The sequence below is a fragment of the Gallus gallus genome, chromosome Z, assembly GCF_016699485.2.
Source record: "Gallus gallus isolate bGalGal1 chromosome Z, bGalGal1.mat.broiler.GRCg7b, whole genome shotgun sequence".
Lineage (NCBI taxonomy): Eukaryota > Metazoa > Chordata > Aves > Galliformes > Phasianidae > Gallus > Gallus gallus.
The window spans coordinates 78,855,396-78,882,994 of NC_052572.1; the positions used below are offsets into that span (position 1 = coordinate 78,855,396).

General features: G+C 47.9%; 1 protein-coding gene across 1 annotated transcript in view; it reads right to left on the reverse strand.

The window, feature by feature from the left end:
* Positions 1-306: 306 nt before the first annotated feature.
* LOC112530732 (intron Large complex component GCFC2-like) overlaps positions 307-27,599 on the reverse strand; it is a gene marked incomplete at both ends in the record, with an annotated part of 218,229 nt that continues 190,936 nt past the window's right edge. The window contains 4 exons of the mRNA XM_040656105.1: positions 307-336; positions 655-801; positions 2,734-2,800; positions 3,646-3,722. Coding sequence (XP_040512039.1) covers positions 307-336; positions 655-801; positions 2,734-2,800; positions 3,646-3,722 — 321 coding nt within the window. The remainder of the gene's footprint in view (positions 337-654; positions 802-2,733; positions 2,801-3,645; positions 3,723-27,599) is intronic.

Here is a 27,599-nt window from a genome sequence, read left to right on the forward strand (position 1 = left end):
GTTGGAATTACATCACTGAAAGTGTTAAATGCATGAGGCTTGAGGAATTTAAGAATCATAGAAATCATTAAGGTTGGAAAAAAACACAAAGATCATCTAGTCCAACTGTCAACCCATCACCACCATGCCCACTGAACCACGTCCCTAAAAGAAATACTAACATAAAGATTATGAGGAAGTGCTGCATCCCAAAGAACATGTTGTTTGTTACCTGTGGTTATTCCTGTGAAGCATACGTGCTCACTGAACCAAATGCTGGCAGAAGTTCACTAACTCGAGGAGAGTTGACCCACTTCCATGATTTTGGAACCACCTTTCTGGGAAGCATGCAACCACCTGTTCACCCAGAGAGCATTCTGAAAGAAAAAGAAAAAGAAAAAAAAAAGGCTTTCAATAACACTAAGTCACACCACTTCTGACAGACTTCTCCTTTTGGCTAGTTCAGTTATTATTGGAAGTGTTTACTCTTCAAAAAACAAAACCATCATTTTAAGCAGTTATTCTTAAAAGCCTAGGATCCAATGCTTGCTTTGAAATTCTTTTATACATCAAGGTCATTAAAAAAACAAAGAAACAAACAAAAGAACAACTTTCAAATGTTAAATAATTACACACTTCAGACTACATCTGTCCCCATGGAATAAGACCTTTCACCTCTTTACACTTCTCTATGTTTTCTGGCCCTGGTGGTGTGTTGAAGAGGTTCAGAAGAAGGCAACGATTCAGCAGCTTGCTCAGTCCCACACCACGGACTGTGTCTTCCTGTACAGTCCCATCCCAAAGGAGAACCTTGGAGAGCAGCTGCAGTAATGGAGAAACAGAACATGCATATCTGATGGCTGAGGGTGCGTTAGGACCTCCTTTTTAAACTTAAAAGATACCATGTCCATCCAATCTCAGTACTCAAAAAACAGGATTTATTCTCTCCAAGCTTACTGCCAATTAGTCACTAAAAAACTACAGATCATAAATAATATTTTGAAGTAGATTAATTCTACATGTGCCTATGAGCTGTACCCTCATACATACACACATCACCCCCCAAGGAAATAAAGAGCATGTTACCCTTCCAATTCATTAACAATTTGCTAACATACGCTACATAAGATTAAACGCCACCAGCCTCATAACACAGGTAAGGTTGATAGCCTTGGTCCATAGCAGCAAAAAGATTCTTTTGTACTTGACCTCAGTATTATTCGTTAGCAAGAGTTGTCTTCAGTTACCTGTTATCACTGTAGAAATGACTATTTAAAAAGACTTTAAGCCCAGCGTAAGAACATCGCTGGTCTCCCCCTCAACACAGAATGGTTAATGTCAAGGTAACTGTTAACCTCAAGGTAGTTCACCCGCACAGACACAGTACGTGATCTTAGCAGTCACCAGTCAGAAAGCAGTCGCAAAGCCCACAACTACTGCATACTTCTCTGGAGTGTTTGGCAGGACACTTCCTTTTGACTGCATGAGCTGCTAGGAAAGTTAGACTGTAGGATGGCACAAACATCAAAACCTCATCAACTGTACTTCCTCATTAAAATAGTTCCTGTCCTCTTCTCGCCCAGCCCTTTGTGAGTACACTCCCATACAATTTCTGGGCATGGTTTAGAGGACATTCCCGATAGGCAGCCTGCAGATGATCACCTGCTTTGAAAGACAGCACCAATAGGGGCTGCACAATGGCAGTCTCAAACACAGATAAGTCACACTAATAAGCTGCTGAACAGATCCAAAGAGTTTAATGCATGACCCTGCAGTACTACTTAACTCTGGGGTAAACAAACTCACAGACTTCACTCCAGGAAAAAAAAGAGTGGCAAACTGTCAGAAGATACCCAACACAAGCACATTTTCAACCTGTTCTGCACATCACCACTTCTAAAGAGAACCCTGACAGTGAGGATGGAAAACAAACTGAAAGGAGAAAACTTCAATCTGCAGTGAAAGACCACCGGTCTCGCTTTTAGAAACATGTATTTGACTGGACATTTAAGTCAGGCAATACACAATCTCAGAAGGTGATACCAGAATCTTATGTCTGTTTCTTGTCTGCCAGGTATCAGCACTAAGCTCCCTCTTGTCTTCTCTGCATCTGTCCATGACAAACCCTTACACAACAGCTTGCCCCAGGAGTGAATATGGCAAGTCCTCAACATTCCCAAATTCCCTGATTTTTCTACAGGAATGTGCAACATGGCAGCAGGAAGCCTCTGCAGAGCTGTCACCATGGCCTTGTTAGCACACACAGCAGGGGAACTGGGACGTTAATGTGTTTTCCTGCATCTAAACCTCATCTTTAGTACGAATCCAAATACACTCATAGAGGAAACAGATCTAAGAGGGAATTGAATCACAGGCATTCAGACATTCCTAACTCAGCACTTTAGATTGAATAAAGCTATACTAATACGCTTATACGCACATGCAGGGATTCTATTCTACAAGAGCAACATGGGCACCTGTATGCACATACTGAGGAAACAGACCTATCCACAGAGTGCCAATGACTGATCTCATGGAAGGTTAGCAGGAACAGATGATGAAATTAAAGTCTCTTGACTACGTATCAGAGGTGGGTGAGCATAAATAGCTCACTGACGAAAACAGCTAAGCTTCCTATTAAAATACATTAAACTCTCAGGAATCAGATTTGACTGAAGATACATTTCCTCAAAGACGACAGTCTACTTTTAACTAAAATGATTTTCACAGACAAGATCGGTGTTTTTTCTTTACCTCAACAGCTGACCAAAACCGTCTGCCTTGGAATTTTGAACATGGCGATGATTTGTCTTCCACAGTGCTGGTCAGAAAAAGAGGAAGAGGAAATAAGGATTTTGTTTGACCTGAAAGTAAGACAAACAGACAATTCATCTCTTAAACACCAATGAATTACAACTATGGGATTCTTTCAGCAGTGACAACCAGAATAAAGGTCTAAGGAAACAGCTGTTAACTGGAACTCCTTGCAATACCCAATGGAATTAGCAGTTGGAAACACTCGAGTATGTGTTTAATGGATTCTCAGCACTGCCAGTAACCAGACAAACATGCTGCATCTGGCTTAGCAACACTCTTCTCCCAGCTGTGTCTTAACCCCACACCTACCAGACTCTTACCAGTTATCCCCTCTCTAAGAGCGTCCAGCAGTAAGCATCAGCAATATCAACTATTTCAGGAAAGAAAGGAGGAGTCAGGAGTAGAAGGGGGAACAGACCACCACAAATAACACAAGCCCTCAGATACTCCAAGTTAAGATCACAAAACCAGACTCTGGGCTGTGCCCCATAAACTAAGAACTTTCCATTTATGAAAGCTTTTAGTTACAGGAGCAAAAAAGCACTAAGTTGACTGCGTAGTTACTCTTGTCAGAAAGAGTTAATAAACATCAATGTTTGGTAACTATTCCTACAATGAAACAGTAGAAGGCACATTTGTTCCATTTGCTCATGGATGTCTACAATATATTTCACCCACGCTTCTGGGGAAAAGGTACAGAAAAATAGAACAAAGGCTAAAAAAACAGGTTAGGTTGCAGGTAGACTTGGTGGTCTTTAAGGTCTTTCCCAGCCTGAGCAGTTCTATGATTCTATGACTAAAAATAACAATTTTAAAAAGTAAAAAAATAAATTCCCAGAGACAGCTTACCTTTTCGGATACAGAGGGATAAAGACATCCTCCTCTACAGACTGCTTCATCCTCAGGACAACCGTGCTAATCAAATCCTGCCAAAAAAAGAAAAAAGGAAAAATATTAACACAATCATCACAAGAAAAGGATCTCACCTTCCACTTACAACAATTTTAGGCAGTTATTTTGTTCATGTGGAAAAGAAAAATGCTAATTCAGTTGAATGCAGGAGCCACTGAATATAATAGACACTAAGATCGCGACTGCATTTAAGACCTGTGAGCAAATCTCAGCTTTAACCATCTTTCTTTTTTTTTTTTTTTAACAAAATCCTCTTGGATAATGAAATTAATGTATTTTCCAGCTATGAGGTTGTATAAAAAAAACACAACAAAACACCACAGCTACTATACAAACAGAACCTTATCTAAAGCTTCTTCCTGAAGTCAAGTGTGGCGACTGCATAAACGTTTGTTATTACTTCTTTTCATACTAAGGGCCTAAACATCAACTTAGTTTCACCAACGTTATGCTGGATAAACTCCCAGATTTGCATGAGAATAAAACCAGAACTGGGCTAAGTGTATGTTACAGTGAATATTTACAATGAAGTGCATACACCTGCATCAAGAACTTCCTTCCCCATTACCACAACAGCCTTTACCTGTTTTGCCTGACTGCATTCCCTTCTGGACAGGACTTGTTTTTCAAACACGTTATCGCAAAGCTGTGTATGGTTCTCAGTCTGTGAAGTCGATAAAGGATCCCACACATTCTTGGCAAATGCTGAAAAATAGGAATTATTTCATTCACGATATCCAAGTGGCTATCTGCTCTAGTTTCAAGGAAGCAAACATTCAAACAGCTAAACCTTTCACTTGCAGTAACCTTAACAAGTAATTGTAACTATCAACATCATTTTACATTACCACTTAATTAAGGTTTCATTACCTAGCTGCAGCGAACGTTCCCAAGACAACCTTAATATACCTGTAATTTTTGGCAGGATAGTTTTTTCAATCACTCTAGGCAAAACTTCTTCATCAGGATCATCATCTCTTTTTGATTCAGACGGCTTTTTGGCATCGCTGAATCCTTCTACAGCTCTGAACCAGGGCATCTCTTTCAGGTCTGTAGAATTCTGCTGAAAGATCATTCCCATTAGTTGTTCAGCTGTCACGATTGAGAGAAAAAGCTGCATGCAAAAATATACCAAAAATCATACCAAAAATGATACCAAAAGATTCTCATTTAACAATTTCACATGGATTCTAATCACGGAATGGACCAAAGCAGCAAGCTAAAACTGAATGTAAAGCTAGATTTCAGAGGGTAGGGTTGTCAAAATGTCAGCAAACAGCTCCACATTAATAAAGATGCAAGTGATTCATATGCAAGCAACCTGACAAGAGGAAAAGATGCCCTCCTTCTAGCTAACAACACTTACCTCAAGCTCTGGAATGCCTCTATAACCCACGGCAAAGCTCCTGTACAGAAGTCTTCCCTGCAAGCAGCATGCCCCCGTCCTGCACTCTGGCAAAGCCTTTTTCAGGAAAAAAAAAGATACAGAAGACCACAAAAAGACTTCTGCGGTTTTGAACAACTGCACAGATTTAAATACCCATTACATTTCATATTTTGTATGTCTCTTAAAAGCTCAGACAGGAAAATCCTCCTTCTGTTATTCAGCAAATACGCATCCGTGCCTCTCCCAGCTCCTCGTGACCTGCTCACTAAGGCAGTTCAAATCTCAATTTGAAATACATTCCAACTTTGGACAAAAAACTGATTAAACTAAAGAAGCCTACAATCTTACCTATTCTTCCTGAGGCATTGGTCAGAATTGTTTAAATGCATCAATTCTATGCTGTAGAAAATAAACGATATACCATTCAAAAGGAGTATTTCTTCACTCTCCCTTGAAAATCCTTCCAAATATCTGAGGAATTTGCTCTCATATCCTGACCAACCTTTGCTCTTCTGGAATTCAGTCACCTCTGTCAGAGCCAGTTCTTCATCACTCGACATGCCTTCGTGGTGACCAGCTGTTTGTGAACGCTCTCTCAGCTGCCGCCTGCAAGTCCTGCATTCTGTAATGAACTCAGGTGAGTTATTCACCATGTACATACGTAAAAGAAAGCTCAGTGATATACTAAGAACACCCGGTGAGAGCAATAGCCTAAGGAAACACAGTGAGGAAGCAGAAGGAAGTATGCAACCCTAGAGACACAGGACTGTAACAGTAAGGTACTTTGTGAGCTGCCAAAGGACATTAAAAGCATCTCTAGCGACCTTCACTTCACCACATTCATACTAGGAACTCCCCCCAGCTGAAACACCAAACATCTAACATGGTACTCCATACTATCCCTGCCAGAGGTAGTCTGTAAGAAACTACTGCACTCTCAACAGTCCGTCATCTCAGTTCTATGTAGCTTATGCAACAACTTGCATAGAAACTGTGACTGCATCCAAGTCTCACTGGGGCTAAAAAACGTTAGTCCTGGCACCACATACCTGTAACAGCATGCAAAATCAACAAGAAAATTATATTTATACCTACCATTTGCATAGCATACCTCTTGTATGTAATTATTGACATTACTTAACGTTAAAGGTTAACAGTTTGCTTCAAGCAAAGTTTTATTACGTCGTTTTTCAACCAATAAAACTCTTAAGTCCTTACCTGTGCCTAAACAGTGATGAGTCAAGGCACCAATGCAACTGGAACGGTTTCAGAGCTCCCAGTAACTTAAGGTCAGCAGCAGACCCCGACGTTCAAAATGTAGCACCTGGCCTACGCTGATAACAGAGGGTAGGTTAGATGTTCTGATGCACCTATGAACATTCAGATTCCAATCAGCACAAATTACCCCCATTAACATTAATTACCCCCATTAATCACCCCCATTAACAAACAGATGGTTTCCATGTACCTTGAGCTTTGGAAAGGAAAGGCATTTTTGCACGTGTGTGTATCACCTCGCTTAGTAACTGCAAGGATTTACCTTCATCCCTGTGTAAGTAACAGGAAGCAGATACACACTTACTACAGTTAGATGTAATTATACGTACCTTCGATGCTCACACATTTTCAGAAGCTTCATCTTTTCATCACTCTCCAGTCCATCATTACTTGGTTTGCCATTCCCAGCTACCAGAAGACAGGAACAAGACAAAGAGGTGAATGCAGAACACTGATTCTGCTTCTGCTCTTCATTTGGAAACTAACCAAAGTAAATAAAACATCCTGATGAAAAATTCAGTGTCCAGCCTAAAGCACAGTCAATATTATCAGTCTTCTCAAGCTGTTGCCAGTTATCAGTCAATCCTTCTTTGTCCTCCTGTTCTACAGTGCCTGCGTCCCAAACAAAGGCTCCACATCACCTTCGTTTGCTTTACACCTTGTAACAAGTGATGGAATACCAGCTCACCGCTTCCCAGTCCTGGATGGAAACGGACAGTGCCTACCACACTCTGTTCCCAACAATGGAAAAGGCAAACTGAGCCTGCATGTTAAGTTCCAGCTTCCAAACTTTACACATTATTGCATTTAGATTTCAATAGTCAGCTCCCTACCGTCTCCTGTTATTTGTGTCCCCTTGTATGTATGTCCCAGATTACCCCTACTGATTCTTCAGTTCAACAGAGAAGTAGAAGCCAGAAGCATTTTCTGCTTGGGCTGTTCATCTGTATCAGCGTCAGCTGGCTTCAGTGCACACAAGACACAAAACCAGCTGCCCCTACTGACATACTGCAGCATAAGAAAACACAGCATTTCCATCAAATACAACCAGCAACACAACAGTTCAAAGCTCTCTTAAACACTCAAGTACAGGTTAATTTAATTATACCAATATTATAATTTATATATATATATATATATATATATAATTTATACCAAGTTAATTTAAGCTGCAGGCACAGGAGCATATCAGCACTTACCTTGTGCTCATTGCCCAACACAAACAATCGGAATCGTCTCCTTACTAACCTTATAACCCAAAAACTGATGCTTACAGCTCTCATTAGTTATTAAATGAAATACCCCTGAACAGTTTACATTTCTTACAATTCTGCTTTTTAATTTTCTTATTAAAAAAACCAACAAAATCACCTTTGGTATCTCATACGATTGCTCAGTTTGAGAAAGACTTTAACAGAACCCAGAAACAGACTTTAATTTAACTTCCTTCCCTGAAGGGGGGAGCAGATTTCAATGAAAACAATTCAATTAAGATGAGCACTGAGAGGTGATGGGGATGGCTATCTCGGTAGCTGCAGATGCCTGACCCCACCTGTCCTTCTCACACGCTCCCTTGCAAGTTCCCATCTCCACCCAGGACATCTCAGCTGCCCACTGCCTTGTCTGAACAGGCTGAAGAGCCACGACAAAAGGACTGACAGCCCCACCTGCCCTGAGTCGCTCACCTTCCCGCTCCTCCTCCTCGCTCCCGAAGCTCAGCGCCGCCCCGCTTCCCCGCACGGCTCCCCCGAGGGCAGCGGCCGCTCCGCGGCGGTTCGGGCCGCCTCACGGGACGAGGCGGTGCGGGTCAACGTCGATCCGCTCGGAGTCGTCGTTTCCGCGGTCTCTGGCGCCCCCGCGTGGCCGATCGGCGGAATGGCGGCCGCGTACGTTCGGTGCCGCCGTGGAAATAGATGAGGGGCAGCCTGGTTTAGAAGGAGGAGATCGCTGAGCCGGCGGTCCGAGAACCGGCAGCTCGCCCGCACGCGTAGCGCTTAGGAGCAACAGTTGCTGGTTTGGAGTCGTCGGGACGCATACTCGCTGTGACCTGGAGGACTAATCACAATAGAGAGCGGCGGATGAGCTGCACAGAGCGGTTACGAAGCCACTTCCGCATTCCTACGCGCACGCGTTGTGCCGCCTGCAGGACTGAGCAGCGGACAGCGGCAGTTCCGCGCATTGGCCACGAGGTGGCGGCAGAGACCGCGGAAAGAACTTGGACGGGATCGATGCGGCCCGCGGCGTAATCGCTGGCGGTCAGTGCTCTGTCGCGATGACGGGGGAAGAACACGGAATGAGAAGTGGGGGGCGGTGGGGGTGAAGACGAAGAAAACAGAGGGAAACTCCTCCAAACTCAGGAAAGCCGTGCTAAGAGCTTTACAAAAAGAAAATAATAATAATAAAAAAAAATTAAAAAAAATTACTTTTTGCCAGCATCTGTTGCACTGTTTTTAAATACTCACGTACCAAAATGTAACTGCCCAGTACATTTAACGACAACAAAATTAAAGCACGTTGGCAGAAAGCAGAGCGCCATGTTGGTGTTCACTCAGCCTCTGTCTTCTTCGTGCTTTAATGTATTTCACAGCTACCTAATGTAAATCACAGCTACCTCTGGAAGACAGCCCGAGAGCTGTGCAGGTCCATCAGGCTCAGCTGCAGCATTCATCTGCCCTTCTCTGGCCCTCCTGCAGCTGGAGAGAGAGCACAGGAGGGCACGTGGTATGCAGACCCTCCCCAGTCGGCCGCAGCAGTCGCTCCTGCCAGCACTCCCTTTCCCCCACGTCTTTCCCATTGGACAGTCTGGAGCCCTGTGTGGCAGAGGAGGAGAGAGCTGCAGGCAGAAGGAAAACGGGCTGCTGGGATTCCTCCATCCCACTGCCAGGTGTCTTCTCTGGCATTCTGGGGGTGGGAAGGGAGTTGTGGGAGCACCCGTGGGGCTCCGGGCAGGAGGGAAGGAAGCAAAGATGCAGCTGCAGGCAGCGGGCTCTGGGCTGGAGCAGTGCAGCCAGGCACAAACAATGACAACGTACACACACAAATAAACACCCAGCACAGAATCTGGCACTCTACGGTCCTCCCAGAGCTTGTTACTGCTTTTTAGGCTGCTCTACAGGTATTCTGTCCTATCCCCTTCATTCCCTGTGTCTTGCCCCCTTCCTTCAACCCGTGCCTTCCCCATTCCTTTTCCAGGCTTTCCCTTTCCTTTCCCCGCTTCCTTCCCCACGCCTTCCCCCTGCAACAGCCCCATGTTCTGCTGCTGTTCTCAGCTGACAATCCTTACACCACACTGTTCAAACACATCGGATCAGACTGCATACTGGCACTGATTTTAAAACAACAACAAATACATACAGTATTATGTGTGGATAACAAACTCCTACCTGCTTGAAGACCAATAGCAGCTCCTCATCCTGCAGTAACTCCTGCACACAGCCAGGTCTCCCGTGCAGGGATTTGGCATCTGCAGTGGCTTCGCAACACTGGATTTGAGTCTTTGACTTCCACCTCAATCTGCTCGACAGCTCCCCCCCTCAATCTGCTCTTGTGCTCCAGAGAGAGATCCAAGGCATGAAGAGGTGCAGTGCAACCCAACTGGATAACGCTCTTGAAGAATGGCAACACCTGAGCAACACAGAGGAAGGTAGAAGGAATAAAAGGGCAAAGCAAGGCAAAACCTTGGGGAAAGAAAGGGAAAGGTGAGAGGAAAATGTCACACAGCCTGCAAGGTGCCCTAAAGAGCCATAACAAAGTCTGGCAGCACTGCCGTGTTGTGCAATGCGAAAGATTTGTATATTTACACGGTCCTTACCTGTTCAGGTAACCAGTCACCTAAGTTGGGTTCTGGGGAATTATGGGACATGCAGCTTTCCAATCCTCAGCAGCATATGGACAAGTAAGGAGAAGGAAATAAAGGATGGCAGAGCACCATCAACACAGACAGTACATGTCCATGCAGATTCCCAAATAGACAGCTTCCTGGGTTGTTTCTGCTTTTGTAGCATTTGCGTGCTGCAGATGAGGAAAACAGCTCTGATGTATGAGTCTTCTGCAAGAGACACCTCAAAGGTAAATGGCAGCTAACCTGCAGACCGAGCACTACTGCCTGGCGTTGGTCAGGGGGAGCTCCTCCTGCTGCTGCTGGATGCTGATGCTGACAGGGCTGGAGATGCTCTGCAGGGCCAGCTCGTAGCTGGGAGCCAGGAATGGACACGGCGGGAGAGACGAGAGAGCTGGTCGGGGACCAGCCGAGGCATCCAGGAGCATCCAAAAGCCCTCACTCAAAAGCATCACAAAGCCACAGCCAGCAAGCTGGCCATGATCATCAGCAGCATCCCGGATGCTGGAGATTCTTTGCTACCATACACTACGGGAGCACAGCTCTCGCTGCAGGCATCCCACAGCCAGACAAAATGGGAACAAACCCGCAGCTCTGCTGCACGCACAGCCCACAGCCATAGCCTTGCAACATGAGCTGCCTTGCTGTTGCTTGCATCCATCCCAATCCCTGGGAATGAAGACTCAGAAGGCAGTCAAGGCGTTGATCCAGCACCAGCGTGCTTTTATTCATTCACAGCCAGGAGGGCTTTTGGTGAGAGGTCCGGTGTACACATGGGACTCATCGTCTCTGGTGAAGGAGAGAGGGGCTCAGAGCTCGTGCTGCTGCCCGGTGCCTGGGACTGGAGCTCTGATTCTACGTCCCCCTCCACCAGGCTCGGCTCCTCCTGGCTGACGCTGACCTGCTCCTGCATGGAGCTGCTGCTGTCGGGGCACTCGGGCTGTGCTTGGGCTGGGCTGCACTGCAATGGTGCCCCGTCACAGTCCAGCTCGGTGACCGCTGTTTCTGGCAGGCTCAGGTCAGCGTCTTCTGCACAGCTGGGAGAGATGAGGGCTTCCACCTGGATCAAGACCTTCATTCCCTCGCTGATGTTGTATGGAAGGCTTTCATCCGAGCTGCAGCGATTCATGCTTCCTAGCAGCTCTCCATACATGGAAGCACACAGTGAACCATCGCTATACGCTCTGGCTCTTCTGCGTGGACGAGGGCTCGGTTCACCTAGGAAGGAGTAGATACACAGGCAAACAGTTAGTGGCAAACTTGCACAAGCTGAATGATGAGAGTGGTTCTTGAGATTTGCTTCTGCAGTGGCAGCAGGACAAAGCCAATAGGACAATAGCAACAGTAGGAGCACTGTCTCGAAAGGAACTGTTGCGCTTTTGTTGTTTGTCTTTCTCTTTTGTGTGGACTCCAAAGCCCTCGCAGAAAGCCTTCACCCTGTTGCAGTGTTACACAGTTTAAACGTGTGCCTGCTGATACAGAGGCAACACGGAGTCGCAAGGGTACTCTTCCTTCCATCCTAAGTGTCAGAAGGAATCATCCTGAGACATACTGCAGTGGTGCCCATCTCCCGTCTCTTTCCAAAACTACTCGGGGAAAGGCACGAGAGGGGTGTGCTCCGGCAGGTCCACATCTTGACTTCACCAGAGACACCAGATTTGGGAAAGAAAGACAGGGCTGAACCAAAGATGGTAGGCACGGGCTTGAACGCTAGGAGGAGGAACAAGCCCACTGCAAGCATGAATTCCATGGCGCTGACAAGCATGGTTTTGACAGCTGGATGTGCACCCTTACCTGCCAGGACCACCACCTCTGTTTCCGAGGGCTCCCTGGCATCGCGCTGCAGTTGGCGTTTGGCCACAGAGGATGGTTTTCTGGGCCTGAAACAGGAACACCAACTGCATGCTGGGGATTTCCTTCACCCTGCTGGGTGGACTTGGTCTGGAGGGAGAAAAGAGGGAGCGGTGTGAGTCGTGCATGGTGCAGGGTGAGGGAAGAGCTGCCCTGAGCTCTTGCCAACACTTGCTTGTTCCTAGCACTGCCTGGTTCCTGCTGAAACACAACTTAGAAGCTCGCTCTGATTCACACGGTTGAGGACGGTTCCATTCCTAGAGCTCAGCCCTGGAGTCTTGCTGGCTGCATTCCCCTCAGCCATGTCAACCCAGATGCAGAGCATGCGAGCAGAGGCTGCACAGCTGTCCAGGACAGCATCGAACGGGGGGCTTTGATTGAGCTGGCAAACATAACTGCTTGCTGAGGAACCGTGCAGCCAGAGAGGGACTTCAAAAGCATCTCTGACACGTACATTAGCAATAGGCCCTCTGGTGGCTAAACTGAGCCCGTCAGGCAACTGCGTGTTAGTTGAACCTCAGAGTCCAAAGGGAGGGGACATTCAGTACACCACCACACGCCCCATTAGCGTCACGTAGCTTGTGCAAGTTGTGGCACTAGCAATAGTGGAGAAAAACCCACAAAAGCCCACCCAACCAAGTCTGATAGGAAGCTGCTGGAAAAGAAAGTCCTCTTTACCTTTCAGACGGAAAGTCAATGATTGTGTGGAAATTCCCACGCGCAGCTGCGGGGCCTTCTTCCACGTCCATGTCCCTGCTCTCTGTCACAGCGGGAGAGCTGCTGTGGCCTCCCCTCTGTGCCTGTGCCTCCTCCAGGGTGAGCAGCTTGGTGGCAGGAGAAGACACCCGCACAGACTTGGGCCCTGATGGAGAACTGCGCCCTGGAAGGGAAGACCACAGCTAAGAGGGAGGATCAGAAAGCAGCGGCACAGCCATCACAGTTCTGGGGGAGCTGCCGCACATCTCTCAGCCTTGCTTATCCCAACCACTGGAAAAAGAGGAGGTCAAAACCCTTTCATCAAGCTTCACCTGCACGCAAAACATCACCATGACAGGGACGGTTTTCTCATGCTCAACTTTGAGCTTGAATATTCTCCGCATCCATCCACAGGATGCCATATTCTCATCTAAGCCCACAAGTCTGCTGGCCCCTCAATAGCAAAAGCGTAGCTCAACAATCCTGGAGAAGGCCTGCATTTGATCAAGGTGTCTCATCAAGACAAAGCTCATGCAGGAAGACGCTCACCTGCTCCATCTCCGATGCCTGACTGTGGAGCTGGAGCAGAAGAGGACGTCGGTGTGGTTGATCAGGAATTCCACCACATCCGACTGCCTCTGCAGTTCCACGCAGGCAGCTCTTCCGCTGGCGCAGGCAGCCTCGTTCTGCTGGGATCTGTAGAAAAGGCAGATTGGAGAAGTCATTGACCCGAGATCGTTTCCCCACGTTTGGGCATTTGGGCAGCCAAAGGCTGTCCAGTTGGGCTCTGGAGACTTCCAGCAGTGGGCAAGCAGTGATGCCACTGAAGACATTCTCCCGGCTGATCAAGGACACACCAGCCCCATCTGACAAAACCAAGAGAGCACAAATTGTCCTCCTCTCCAAACTGTGCCCGTGGGGAGAACAGATCGGAAGCCTTGTGCTGAGACGGAAAAAGAAGTTTACCTGAAGAGGTTGGGAGCCCACACAATCGCTAAGTTCTTAGCGGGCATGTTTGTGATGGAGCAGCTCCCAGCCAGACAAGCCAAGTGTCTCATGCAGGTACTCCAGCGTCCTGGAAAGCAAGAGCCAAACCTTCAGCACCACTGAGCACGCCGTGCTCACATTCACCAAACAAACCTCACTGTTCTTGCTACTAGCAAGTAGATCAAGCTTTCCCAAGTGCCACACTGCAGCACCAAGCCCCAGCACAAGTACAGCTGCAGCCATCAGCTGCACCAGCCAGTGCCCCCGTGCCCAGGAGCTGACCCAATCCATTCACCCCACGCAGCCATCCACCACTTCAACACACACAGGCATCACGTTGCCAGCGTGACACAAAGCCTGCCATCGCATCATCGCCCTCTGAAGTGCAGCAGGGCTGAGCTCCCCAGACTGAGGGCAGCAGTTTTCTGACCTGTAGTGAGGGGCAGGCAGCTGCTGGATGACCTCCTGCACTCGGAGCAACCGCTCCTCATCTGTACCGGCACAAACAGCGTCCTGGAAGAAAGCAGAAAGGGATTGAGACACACATCATGCGAGTCAAGCGTATGGGGCTAACAGAAAAAGGGCCTCAGAGCTGCAGAGGGCACTGCTGCTCCCATCTCCCACATTTCCAGTGGCAGGATGCTAACACCAGGTGTTTCGGTACACCCGGTGTGCAGGAAGCACGAGCTGCTTGTTGTACAGAGACACCCACTGGATGTCCATCAAAACCCCAACTTCAACAGAAGAAAGACCAACAAAAGGTGCACAGGCGTGTGTGTATGGGACAGGGAAGAGGGACATGAAGGCCATTGCCTTGTGCTTACCGAGAACTTGCCATGCAGCTGCTCGCTCAGCAGAGGGCTCGGGAGCTCCCTGAAGTACATCTTGCACAGGGAGCTCACGCTGTGAATGTCCCGGACGGTGAGCTCCGGAATCTGCTCCGACTCAAAGTCATGGCTGGAGAGAAGGACACAAAAACAGAGGGCTTGGAGAAAGAGGAAAACAACTCCAAAGCAAGACAACATACAGTCCAGAAGCACTCTTACCGCAGCTTCTGGATCTTGGACGCCACGCCGGACAGGCGGTAGATCCCCTGCACCACGCCGTGCTGCTCAATGAACTCAGCGCAGCTCTGCACGACCTGGGGGACTACAGAACAAGGGCCAGCGCTTAGCTGAGCTCCTGATTCAAGTCCTGCTTCAGCCGCTGCCCCTGTCACATCCCATCCACTAAGCCCAGCCAGGCTACTGCTTGCCTCCTCCTTACAGGAGAAAGAAGGCTGTCGCAGACGTCGCAGATAGGCAGGAGCCGGGGACAAAACTGGACACGGACGTGTTCTTGGCTTTCAAGAAATGCCAGGACCTGCCAAGCAGCCTGCAGAAAGTAATTCTGGGGAAGCCAGAGACACTGCCACAAGTCCCATCACAGCTCCCACCGCAATGGAGGCGTGAGACCTCATGTCCAGAAGAGCTAGGAAACTGACGCACTACACTCTCTTGGGCCAAAAGGCTTCCTTGGTTTTCAGGCTAGCGTGGCATTGGCTTACACCTTTGGCTTTAAGCAAATACAAGTGTGCCGGCTCTCCTATGAGCATTAGCCTCAGCTTCCCTTGCAGCCATCAACTCCCATTTCACGTTTCTCCACCGCTATCAACCTGCCCCTTGCTAGACATGATCTCCCTTTCTTTCATCTTTACATGCCCAACAGAGAGGAAGCTCTCAGGAATGGGCTGTTCCTTACCATCACGGCCAGAGTGGAGAAGATGCTCTCCCAGGTCACAGCCAAACACCCCTTCCTTCTCCTTCTCCAGCTCCAGCTCCCGCTGCTTCGGTTCCTCTGGGCGGGCCTTCACGAAGGAACGAAGGAAGCTGAGGAGCTTGCCACGCTTCTTTGGCACTGCACAACAAAAGGAAGAAACCAGTTCATTTCAGGTTGGGCTCAGTGGGACCAGGCTGAGCGGAAACACATTCTACAGAGCACATAAAAGCGGCAAGAACATTGCCAACACTGCATTCTACAAGGATTCGAGCATTTGCCCAAGCCCTCATTCTCACTGCCTACAAAACAGCAGCCCTATGCCCCGTGGGATGCAGGAAGGATCATCAACACAGAGGAGAACGTGGGATGGACTAAAGGAGGTATTCAACACAGAACACACCCAGAAAAAGACTTCCATTTGACTTCCCCGCGCCATCACATGTAACATCCGTACCTGGCTTTGGCGCTGAATTGATGAGGGCCTCGGGAAGTTTTCCACTAATGAGCTCCACGCACTCTCCAGGGAAAAACCCAACCTGGAACAAGAACAAAAAGACGGATGGAATACTGAATGCAGCATTTTTTCAACTGTTGCACCAAGACAGAATGGCCTGCAGAAAAGTAACCCTCATTCAACATTTGCAGCCAGAAGACCTACAAAAGCAATACTTGGTTCCGCACAAGAAGGCTCTGTCCTCCGTGCTTGTACAAAGGACAGAGATGGTCAACTTCCTGACTGCGTATGGAGCACGAGAGGCTCTTGCTTCTAAGTCACATGAGGAGACAGTTTCCCACCCAAGCCCAGAGCCAAAGGGAAAGGCCTCTGACAGCGACACAGGGAAGCTGTTGACGTCCAGAAGCCACCCTGTGGAGGCCGAGCAGCTCAAAGCTGACGTTCCTGACTTGACTGCAATTGCGCCCAGGAGTCTGAAGCTCGTGCCTACCTGAAAGCCATGCTTGCCTCTCCACCAGGGGCTCTGCTCCTTTGCTGGCATAGCAAGAACGCACACCAGGTCTCCCACCTGCAAGACATTGTAACATCAATCCCAGCGTCAGCACAGCTGGGAGGAAAGCACAGCTGAAATGGCACCCTTCTTCTGCACTGCCAAAGAGCGCACAGCTTGAGAGCAATTGCACCGGGGCAGCTCTTCAGGCATTTCCCGTCGGAAAGCTGAACTTGGACGGTACAAGAGTCACTGCCTTACACACCAGACAGAATACAGTGCAAGCATGCCATATGAAACCATCTTTTAGACATGGCTGAACTCCTCCCTGCATCCAACCCAGTGCAAGTCCTATCTGGACCTGCATCTTCTGGGCTTCGCCTCACAAGGCATTCTGAAGGTGTCTGAGAATATTCCTGATGCATTCACACGGTATACTCTTCTGGCCGTGACAACAAGGAACGCCTTCTTTATCTGCTTACCTCCAAGGAGAGCTCATCCGCTGCCTGGGCAATGTATCTCTTAATAACATGGCCAGCAGCAATAGCTGGAATATTAAGAGATGACTCCTCACGGACCAGCAGAGGCTTCCCCTGGTTCTCAGGCTGAAACAGAGAGCACAGGACCATGGTGAGGAGCTGAGGACAAACAAGGAGGATTTCAGGGTGCCATCTCGATGCCACTAGCAAGGCAATGAAGCTTTTAAGGCAGCTCTTCAGGGACACCGAGAGAGCCGGAAGGATGCTCTCTCTCTTGAAAAGCAGGAGAGCACAACTGTGGCTCATTCTGCTGGCTCAAGGCAGGGAACAGAGACCAAGCAGAGCTTCACACTGTACCTCCGTCAACGCCCGGTCAGGCCCACGGCTGATCTCGCTGCTCGCGATGCCCATCACAGCAGGCGCGACAAGCTGCAACAGAAAAGAATCACATTTCCTGTGCTCACACAGCACTGGATCAAGAGACTTCTTCAGAACTACTTCTAGAAACAACCACTGTGTGCAGTCTATTCAAACGGGACAGCCGTTGCAATACGCAGCATTGGACCAAGTCGCTGTCCCTCTGCTAGCAGATGGGGACTCTGGCACAAAGCAGCAGATGCATTTGCCCGCAGCACGCTGAGAGCGCAGTAGCAGGCCAGGGAGAGGTGTCACTGCTGGGGCTGGAGCTGCTCCCCAGCCCCCGGCTCCCAGCAGCAGCCTCACCACCAGCGCCGGCCGCAGCCTTGCCCAGGCATTTCGCTGCCTGCATCTCTGCTGTGCTCCCTACAGCTGTCGGGCACACTCACACAGCCAAAGCATGCACGCTTGTGCCCCTGGCTCACGTTGTGCAGCTCTGCACAAACTGCGGCTAGGGCTCTTTGCCTAAGGGATTGCCTTCCTTCACACTAGCTGCTCCCAGCACTACAGGCAGCATCCTGCTGAGGGTTGAGCTGGAGAGGAAGTGGAAAAAACCCACACGTGACCAGAGCTGCATTTCAGCTGGACGAGGCTGTGTTACTACACACGGTGTGACTAAACACGGGCTGCTGTACCATGTGGCAATACAAAACATGGCACGTACCTGGCAAGAGATCAGAACAAGGGAGAACAAGATCCTCGAACCCGCAGCCGTTCCTTGTCACTTTGCTCTGATCTTCCACGAGCAAAAGCTGCACCAAGGGAGCAGGCGGAGGGTGGGAAGGGGAAGAGAAAGAGCAGGTCAGTGAGCCTCCACAATTCAGCAAGGAAGGCGAGGGAAAAACCGTGGGACAAATGCCATCTTGATGGATGGCTTTGGAAGTGATGGCCTGGGGGAAAATGGCGTCTGATGGTCCAGATGAAGAAATATGATCCTAGGAGCTCTGCCAGCCAGCACTTCTCAAGCCCTCGCTGCCCACCCGTCTATCCCGCACCGTCTCAGCTTACCTACAAGGCGCTGCACAAGACAGGATGAAGACAAACACACTCAGTAGATGCACAAGTGCAACAAGCCACGTACTCACGCCGAGCTCAAGCGCTCCAATGAAGGGACGCAGCACGCGCTGCTCCTCCCCTCATTCTAGCCGCTTATGACATCACTAAGGGCCACCCGGCTGCTCCACCATGGACGGACAAGGTTGGGAGGCAAGACCACGTCACAAGACCACAGGATTCCAACAGGGCACCCCAGCGTTCGAGAAATCAGTGCGTGGTTGGAATTGCATCCCAGCCAAATCCTGGAGAAGCTGGCATGGGGTTGTCGGGACCAAAGTGCAGGACCCGGAGCTTGGTGCTGTTGAGCCTCTTGCTGGGCCTATGGCAAATCCACACTAGGGTCCTTCTTTGCATCCACGGGCGGCTTAGAGCAGCCATCTCTTTCACCTGGATGGAAATAAAGGAAGAGAAATACATAGTACTACTACTAGACTGCTTCGACAGTTTCTTTCCCAAGCGCATTTTTGCCTTTTGGCTTCCATGACGACCTCATTTCCTCCTCCTTTTCTTTGGGGGGAAGCTGCCCCCAGTGCCTGAGCTTCACAAGATAGCGTGAAACATGACACTAAGACAAACGCTTGCCCTGGGTGCAGGGTGGCTGTGCTTTGCCAGGCATATAAAGGAGGGTAGGGCTAGGAAACGCCACATGGCAGCCCCAAGCCTTGGGGGTCTTGCCAAGTCTGCATTCAGTCACTGTGGCCACAGCTGCTGCCTCACTGCCAGAACGTATCCGAGGATACAGATGGACGCAGGCACTCCTGCTCCTTCTGCAAAGCCCTCCTCTGCACAGCCCGTTAGCTGCTGATCACTGCTACGCCAACTGGGCTCCCCTTTACAGCAGCCCTGGGATAAACACGATTGTACTCTTCCGTGCAGCAGCAAGCTCCAGGGATGAAGCAGCAGAGAGGAAACCAACAGAATCTACTGCTGCTGAATCCACCAGCTCCTTCTGCCCACCAAGAGTAATACCAAAGCACAGAACACAAGTGGGATAAGCGCATCTCGCACACGGACAAAGGGAATCAAAACAGCTCCTTCGAGAAGAGCTCGTTGGGTAAACCCAGCCTCAGAGACACAAATGCATCTGGTTCCAGTAAATATTTCGGCACCTTGTTGATGAAACGCTGTTCTGTTGCTTGGAGAGCACGAAGCATGCTGTGTTGACAGGCACAGCAGCGCGATGCCCAAGCTGAGCACGCAAACCTCCCCAGCACCCCTGGCCAATGCTGCCAGGGAAATGCACGACCTGCAGCCCCACACGGCTCGCTGCACGGACACTGGGGGGCTGTCTTAGTCTCAGGTGGGATCCATTTTTCTTCAGTGTCTGCTATGATGCTATGACAGTGAGAACACTCTCGTGTTTATAGTTTCTGAGAAGCAGACCTGGACAGAGCCAAGGCCGTTCTCAGCAAAGCTCTCAAGAAGGAGCTGGGAGGAAACCAAATGAGGACAGCTGATGTCAACGGGCCAAAGGGATATTCCATACCATATGACATCAAGTGGAATGGGTTTTGGATGGGGTGGGAGCTCATCTCACTCTCTTCTCTCTGCTTGCCCATTGCTTGGGAGGTGCTGAGCCATGGCTTACTACATCACTCATTAGATACACTCAATGATAGATAGATAGGTAGATAGATAGACAGTCAGATAGATAGATAGATAGATAGATATTCATTACTTCTGTCCTTTCCTCTACCTTTGGAAAGAGATTTCTCTCAACACATGAGTTCTACCTTCTTTTTCTTCCCCCACAGTTCTCTCCCCCATCCCACCGGGAAGGGGGGAGTAAGCAAAGGAATGCTGTGGTGCTGAGCACCCACCGGCTTCAACCACAAGACGTCCGAGGGGCAATGGCAGCAGACGTGAAGTGCACTGTGGTCACTTGGAAATGAATGTGGTCTTGACGTACACAAGCACACTGTTTCACTTTCCAGAAAACAACCTATGCTGTCAATGAAACATGGCCCTCACTAGGAACATTTGCAAGGATGCCTTCAATGACCGAGGGCATCGCACGCCATGAACGTCACCCTGCTGACACAATGGCATTGCAAACACAGCAGCAACCCCTGGCACCGATACCTTCGGGTACAACAAGCACAGGGCACTGGGCTGCTTTGGATGCAGTTTCAGCACAGACCTGAGGTCTTCGTGGAAAGCGCCTTGCAGAGCACATCGTGTCCTGCACCAGGCAGAGCGCTGCGCACCTTCTCATCTTTCCAAACGTTGGGGATTTGAAGCTGCACATTGTTTCTTGGGAGTTTGTCCCCCACAACTCCAGAGCACTTTCAGCTGCTTCCTGGTGATTCACGGCTTGCACAGTGCCAAACACAACAAAGAGAGGAGGAAAGAAAGAAGCAAAGGCCATGGCTATGCACAGAAGCGTCCTGGGAAGAATTCAGCTCCAGAATGAAATCTGCACAAGTCAACTCAACAGATTCCAAGGAATTCATTGACATCTGACACAATTTGCAACGCCAGAAGCACTGCCACACCAACAGCACTGTATTTGGAAAGCGGCACGTCCAAATAGCCCCCTTGCCCTGCTCTACCCTGCTCAGCCCAACACAGAAATCAAGATGCTCTTATCCACACGTGCAAATCTGGGGGCGAGGAATAAAAGGCTCACTGGGCCACGGGCAAAGCAGGGAGCAGATAGGCAGGAAACAGGAAGGAGCTGAAGACCAGCTCTCCTACACCAAAGACAGGGAGAGCTGAGTCAGCACCACGGGAGGACTTACGACACAGCTTAACAGCTTGCAGAGACCTGAGGTTGCCAAAAGAGGCTGCCAGGGTAACTGTCACCAGTCTTTTGCAGGGCTGTTACAGATGCTTCTGGTGCTGACTTCCACTGCCCTGTGTCATTGGTAGAAAGCCCATGTGAGAAATGCTCAATTGGTCTGGGTAACGCTTCTATGCTTCCACGGTTAGGACTGAAACAAAAGGAAAAAAAAAAAAGCATGCAACCCTATGAAGTTTGCCTCTCTACTGCTGCTGTCAGCGTGACATCTAAGATGAGCATTACGCGTCCCTGCACCCGACTGAAGATTCATCCAAGTCTGTGTTCCACACAGCTCCATCCCAGTGCCAAAAAGAAACACGGACAGTGATGTCTAGATGATTCTTTGTGCAGATACATGTGCAGGTGCATGTGCATTCTCTACAGCAAGAAATAGCAATTTCTCAAGCAGTACGACGGAAGGTCAATGGAAAGGAAATGTAGGATGAACCCTTTTCATATGAGAAGTCCTTGCTAAAACTCTCCCCAGCAAAAAGGAAGCCTGCTGGGCATTGTTAGCAGCAGTTCCCAGAACATCTTGCACCACAAAATGCAGCACGCTCCTTTTTTTCACAGGCCCCTCATTTCTCTCATCAGCGTCAAATACCCTCCACTTCAAATACACCCATCAGATCATGAACAGAGCTCAAAAGGGGTTAGGAGTAGAGCGACACACAGCTCCGCTTCGCGCTGAGGGCAGTTTTGGCCCTCCGAGCTTGCCGTAGCCACCCTGCGCTCTGGCGCCGGCGGACCGGAAGTACTCGTAGTCACTATGGCAGCCGCCTGCGGGGGGTTTGAGCTGCGAGGCTGTGGGGAACGGTGCCTTTTGAGAACGGTGTTTTTCTGAGCGCTTTATCTTCACCGGGTGGTTTTCTTCCTCGATGTGTCGAATGAACAGTGATGGAGAGCCCACAGAATTCCATCCACCCCCGAAGCCTGTCACTGTTGACAAGCAGAAGCAGAGAGAGGAGAGGAGGTAGAAGGGGTAGGCCGCGGTGGGGGCCGCCCTCAGATTCCTCAGGGCTCTGAGGCATTGGTACTCGAAAAGTGCGTGTCGGAAGGTGACAGAGACACGGGCCCTGCCTCTGCCTTTGCCTCACATCTCGAGGTCAGCTGGGAGCTGAGTGCAGGTATTTCTGTTTGTGAAATGGAATTCCTCTTGTGCTAAGCATTTTTCATGTCTCCGAAACCCACCTGCACTGCTTTAAGTGGCACAGTGTTTACAGTGGCGGTGCTGCCTCTGAGAGGAGAGTGACGATGTGATACTGTGCACACTGGGGGTATTGGTCAACAGTTGGCTGCACGTACCCAGCAGTGTGCCCAGGTGGCCAAGAATGCCAGCAGCATCCTGGCCTGTGTCAGAAATAGTGCAGTCAGAAGGACTGGTGAAGCGATCTGCCGGCTGTTCTCAGCACTGGTGGAACTGCACGTCCAGTACTGTGCTCAGTTTTGGGCCCCTCACTACAAGAGAGGCACTGGGGCTCTGGATCGCGTACAGAGAAGGGCAACAGAGTGGTGAAGGATCTGGGGCACAATATCATGGGAGTGTCTGAAGGAGCAGGGATTGTTCAGTCTGGAGGAGATTCAAAGGAAACCTCATTTCTCTGCACCACTACCTGAAAGGAGGTTGTGTCTGGGTGGGAGTCAGCTTCTCCTCCCAAGGAGCAGCAGGAGGACAAGAGGGGATGGCCTTCAGTTGTGCCAGGGGAGGTTCAGGTTGGATACCAGGAAAAATGTCCTCTCAAAATGCCCAGGCAGGTGGTGGAATTGTTGTCCCTGGAGGTGTTCAAGCCATTCCCTGGCTCTGAGGCCAAGTCTCCATGCTGTCTGAAACACAGTGACCCCATGCAAATAATCTGTTGGTGGTGGCCCTCTGGCCAGTACTGCGTCAGGAAGTGTGCCTTCAACTTAGCTGCCAGACAGTTGAACTCCAGAGCATAAGGAGATTTCTATGGCACGGTATAATTCATCGGAGCAGAAAAGAGTTTTAAGAGTCCCCTTAAGCTTTGCCAACACAAGATAACCACTTGAATGTGGTGTCTCCTGTAGGCTCTCCTCAGCTGTTTGTAAAAAACAGTAGGAAAAAAATTACTATCTTTTACTATCAAGTGATGAAAAAAGTGTTTTTTTCATCTGTGTCTCATTTAGACCATGAAGAAATTCCTGTAAACAAGGCAGGAGTTTAATTTTTTAGTGGGAACGTAGGCGATAATTTAGTTAACTTTCTGACTGATACAGGGATTATATCAGGATGGTGAGCAGTCACCTGGGGTTTCTGCAGGGCTCCATTTCAGAGCCAGATGGAGGACTCCATCACGGGAGGGTCAGGGTGGAAAAGCTTCTGCACCAGAGGTTGACCATGCACAAAATATGCCAGAGTTCAAGGAGCCTTTGGACACCACTCTCAGACATAGTGTGGCTGGTTTTATGTGGAGGAAGGGGTTGGTTTTATGTGGAGGCAGGGGTTGGTTTTATGTGGAGGCAGGGGTTGAACTCCTACGATCCTTGTGAGTCTCTTCCAAGTGGCCATTCTACAATGGCCTGGAAGGCTGTTAAACAGCTTTTGGTTGTGGTAGTTATCAAGGTGATACAAGCATGTAAAATTTGGTACCTAAATGCTACTCCTGTAGCGAAAAAACATTCATAACCAAAGTACCTGCCTTCCTCAGTAGGTAACTTAGGAGACGTGCAATGAGTAACAGCCTGCAGATGCCTCTGTATTACACTGTGCAGACAGAACAGCCAGCGCTATGGAAACTTAATGCTACTGATGTGGGGGTGGAAGGAGCAGTTAGCAAGATCTGCATCTCAGAAGGTCTGGCAGGCTGGTAAAAGAATGCTATCCAACTTAGCTTACAGGGAAAAGGAGGAACGGCTGCTGTCCTATTCTTTTTTCCTTAGTAAGTAACAGAGTTAGAAGCGTAGAAGAGAGTTAACAGCATATCAACTTAAGGACGGTGTAATAAATCAGTGTTATTTAGGTATATGAACAAACGTAACAGCCACACAGACCCAAAATCCCTTTTCTCCCACTGGTGTCCAGTAGTCCCTTAGTTTGCTGACAGATCGGGCTGCTCTCTTCGCTTAAAGCAGCACTTGTCTCACTGCTTTGCTTCACAGTCAGAATTCTGACCTTTTAATACCTTTTTTCTTTTTTAAAAAAAATCTTTCCCTCTAGCTGCAGGTCAGAATGAAACCTCAACCATGGTCAAAACGGTGGGAGAGGCTGAAATACAACATAAAAGACAGAAACTTTGAGCTACTTGAGGAAAAAAATGAAGGAAGCGCAGAAGCGGAAGCAGCCCTGGCTGGAATTCGATATGCTGCGAGAGTGCAATACTTCAAAATAGAGGAATAAATATGGAGGGAAGTGAATGAAGAGCTGAAGAAGTAACAGCTTTGAGTTCAATGTAAGAATTGTCAGTTTTCAAGTTTCGTATGCAAATAAAAGACAGTGAAATTTCAGCAGTTCTTGTCTGAATGTTAAACTGCCCCTTCCTGAAAACAAACGTTCCCTTTTCTGACCAGTGTTACAGTGTGTTCAGCCCTGCTTCTGCCTTCCCTTCTAAATCACAGCTAATAGAAGGGGTTTGCAGTTATTGTGTTGTCACTTCCAAATAACTGTTTCTTCTGCCTTTGCCAAGTAGACAGGGGCCAATTGTGAAAATGCTTCACTCAGTAGGTTCAGAAGGGGGCTATGGCAGGGAAGCAGATGTACAGAAGCCCAGCTGGACAATCTGAGAGTAAGTGCTGCTTAGCTGTCCTGTAAAGGCACTTTTGAAATGACATCTGATAAAGCACCAATAGTAACCTGACAACAAAGCAGTAATACCAACGTTTTGAAACCAGCTTGCAAGAATGAAGCCAGATTAGCTGTTACTCCAGTCAGATTGTGTGAATGGGTGCAAGGTTCACCACAAAGTGGCACAGTAGGTTCTCAAAGATACTCAACTGGGATGGGGCTTCTGAGCTCCAGTAAAAATCGCCTTCCCCTGCTTACCAGTCATGACAAGTGACGTCTGCAGCCACTGGAAGAAGCCTCTACAGAGGTAAAGTGTGATAGAACCTATTCCAATTTCATAGCAGCACAAGACTAATTTCTTCGGGAGCAACTTTCAACATGAATCAGGAAGCAGAGGAGACAAAAGCAAGCACGGAGATCACATGCTTCAGCTGATTACCCATCAGTTGTATTTTCTTTGCACTCAGGAAAGTAGAAGTGCACAATTACTTACAACAGAACTCCTAAATCCTGCAGATAATGAAGCGCCAGCAGTGCCACAGTTTTTTTCCATACTTCACATAACATTCCTGTCGTGTTCAAGACTTGAAAGCGTTAAAAGTCTCATTAACACAAAGACATCTTTACTTTTCAAAATAATGGTTTTGCTTTTATTTTAAAAGTCATTGTTGTCTATAACACTGATGAATGCTATTTACAATTAAAACAGTTTACAAAAATACATATTCTGTAATACAAAACAACAGAAAAACCATAGGGAATAAAAGCCCCCAAGAGTTAAATGGAAGACCCATACATAACATTTTAGAGAAGCAGGCAATTGCAAACTTAGCAGAATTTGTGACACACTGCTGTTTCTACAATAAAACATCCTTTTTATTCTGCAGCAGTAATATTTACTGCACATATATGAAGTTACACAACATTAGAAATCTAACATGGGTACAACAAAATGAGGTTTAATGGGTCTTACAGGGAAGCAAAAGGTAAATGTCCTTAGAGAGCCGATTACTAGAAGGTAACTGGAGTTGTTGTTCTGCTTGTCTGATAAATGAGGGCGGGTGACAACTCCAGGTGTGTGCACAAAGTCCAGTCTGTATCTCAAGTACAAAGCTCCACTACAAATCATACTCTGGAGAAGAGTAAGCGTAGTTAAGATGTTCTCCTGTGCAACTTCTTACCTTCCTGAACTGCCATTTACCATCAGTAGATCTTCACAGATCAAACTTCTCACTGCACGCAGAATTCCTGCTTCTGTGTCGGGATCAAAAAGCTAAGAAGAACTCACTGTGAGTTTGGTAGAGTTATCTCATTAAGTGGACAATAAGTTAGAGTTCAGTGACTCCTGGGTCAGAGTGATTTGGTGTGGTACTGAAAACAGCTTGTGAAGTTGTCTGCTCACCAGCAGTGGTAACGTTACAGGCACTTACTGCAGTCATCCTTCCCAAAAGAACAAAGCAATGAAGCTTCGTCATATATTTCAGAACACCTGCACTTCACACTGACGATTGTGATTCTATCTAGGAGTAGATGGCATCAGAAGACATCTGGAAAAAAAAAAAAAAACCAAAATACTTCACAGTAAAACAACTGCTGGCAGTCCACTCATAAAACATGACCACTTTTTTTAGAGTGAGCATCAGGCTTGTTTCAGTAAAAGAACTGCTGCTTCAAAGAAATCCTTATTTCCTGATCACAGATTTAAGATGTTCCCGTTTGCACTCTTCAGTGAGCTCTTCAGCAATACGCAGAGCCTTGACTCTCACCAACAGGAGAACAACTTCTTCAGTTTCATCACTATTACAAAAACAAGTTGACATAGCAACACATTCACACCTGACTTCAAAATCAATAAAGCTAAAACGTGCCTTGAGCTACACTGACCACTAACTGCACCCAACATCTAGAGCCTCAAACTAGCCTGAACTAGTACTGCAAAAGCGATCCATTTTACATTATGGATTGCATCTTTAGTTGTACATAGATGTTGGAAGTACATCACTGAAAGTGTTAAATGCATGAGGCTTGAGGAATTTAAGAATCATAGAATCATTAAGGTTGGAAAAAAAACACAAAGATCATCTAGTCCAAATGTCAGCCCATCACCACCATGCCCATTGAACCACGTCCCTAAAAGTAATACTAACATAAAGAATATGAGCAAGTGCTGCATCCCAAAGAACATGTTGTTTGTTACCTGTGGTTATTCCTGTGTAGCATACGTGCTCACTGAACCAAATGCTGGCAGAAGTTCACTGACTCGGGGAGAGTTGACCCACTTCCAAGATTTTGGAACCACCTTTCTGGGAAGCATGCAACCACCTGTTCACCCAGAGAGTATTTTGAAAGAAAAAATAGAAAGAAAAAAAAAAGGCTTTCAGTAACACTAAGTCACACCACTTCTGACAGACTTCTCCTTTTGGCTAGTTCAGTTATTATTGGCAGTGTTTACTCTTCAAAAAACAAAACCATCATTTTAAGCAGTTATTCCTAAAGCCTAGGAACCAATGCTTGCTTAGAAATTCTTTTATACATCAAGGTCATTAAAAAACAAACAAACAAACAAAAAAACAACTTCAAATGTTAACTAATTACACTTCAGACTACATCAGTCCCCATGGAAATAAGACCTTATACCTCTTTACACTTCTCTATGTCTTCTGGCCCTGGTGGTGTGTT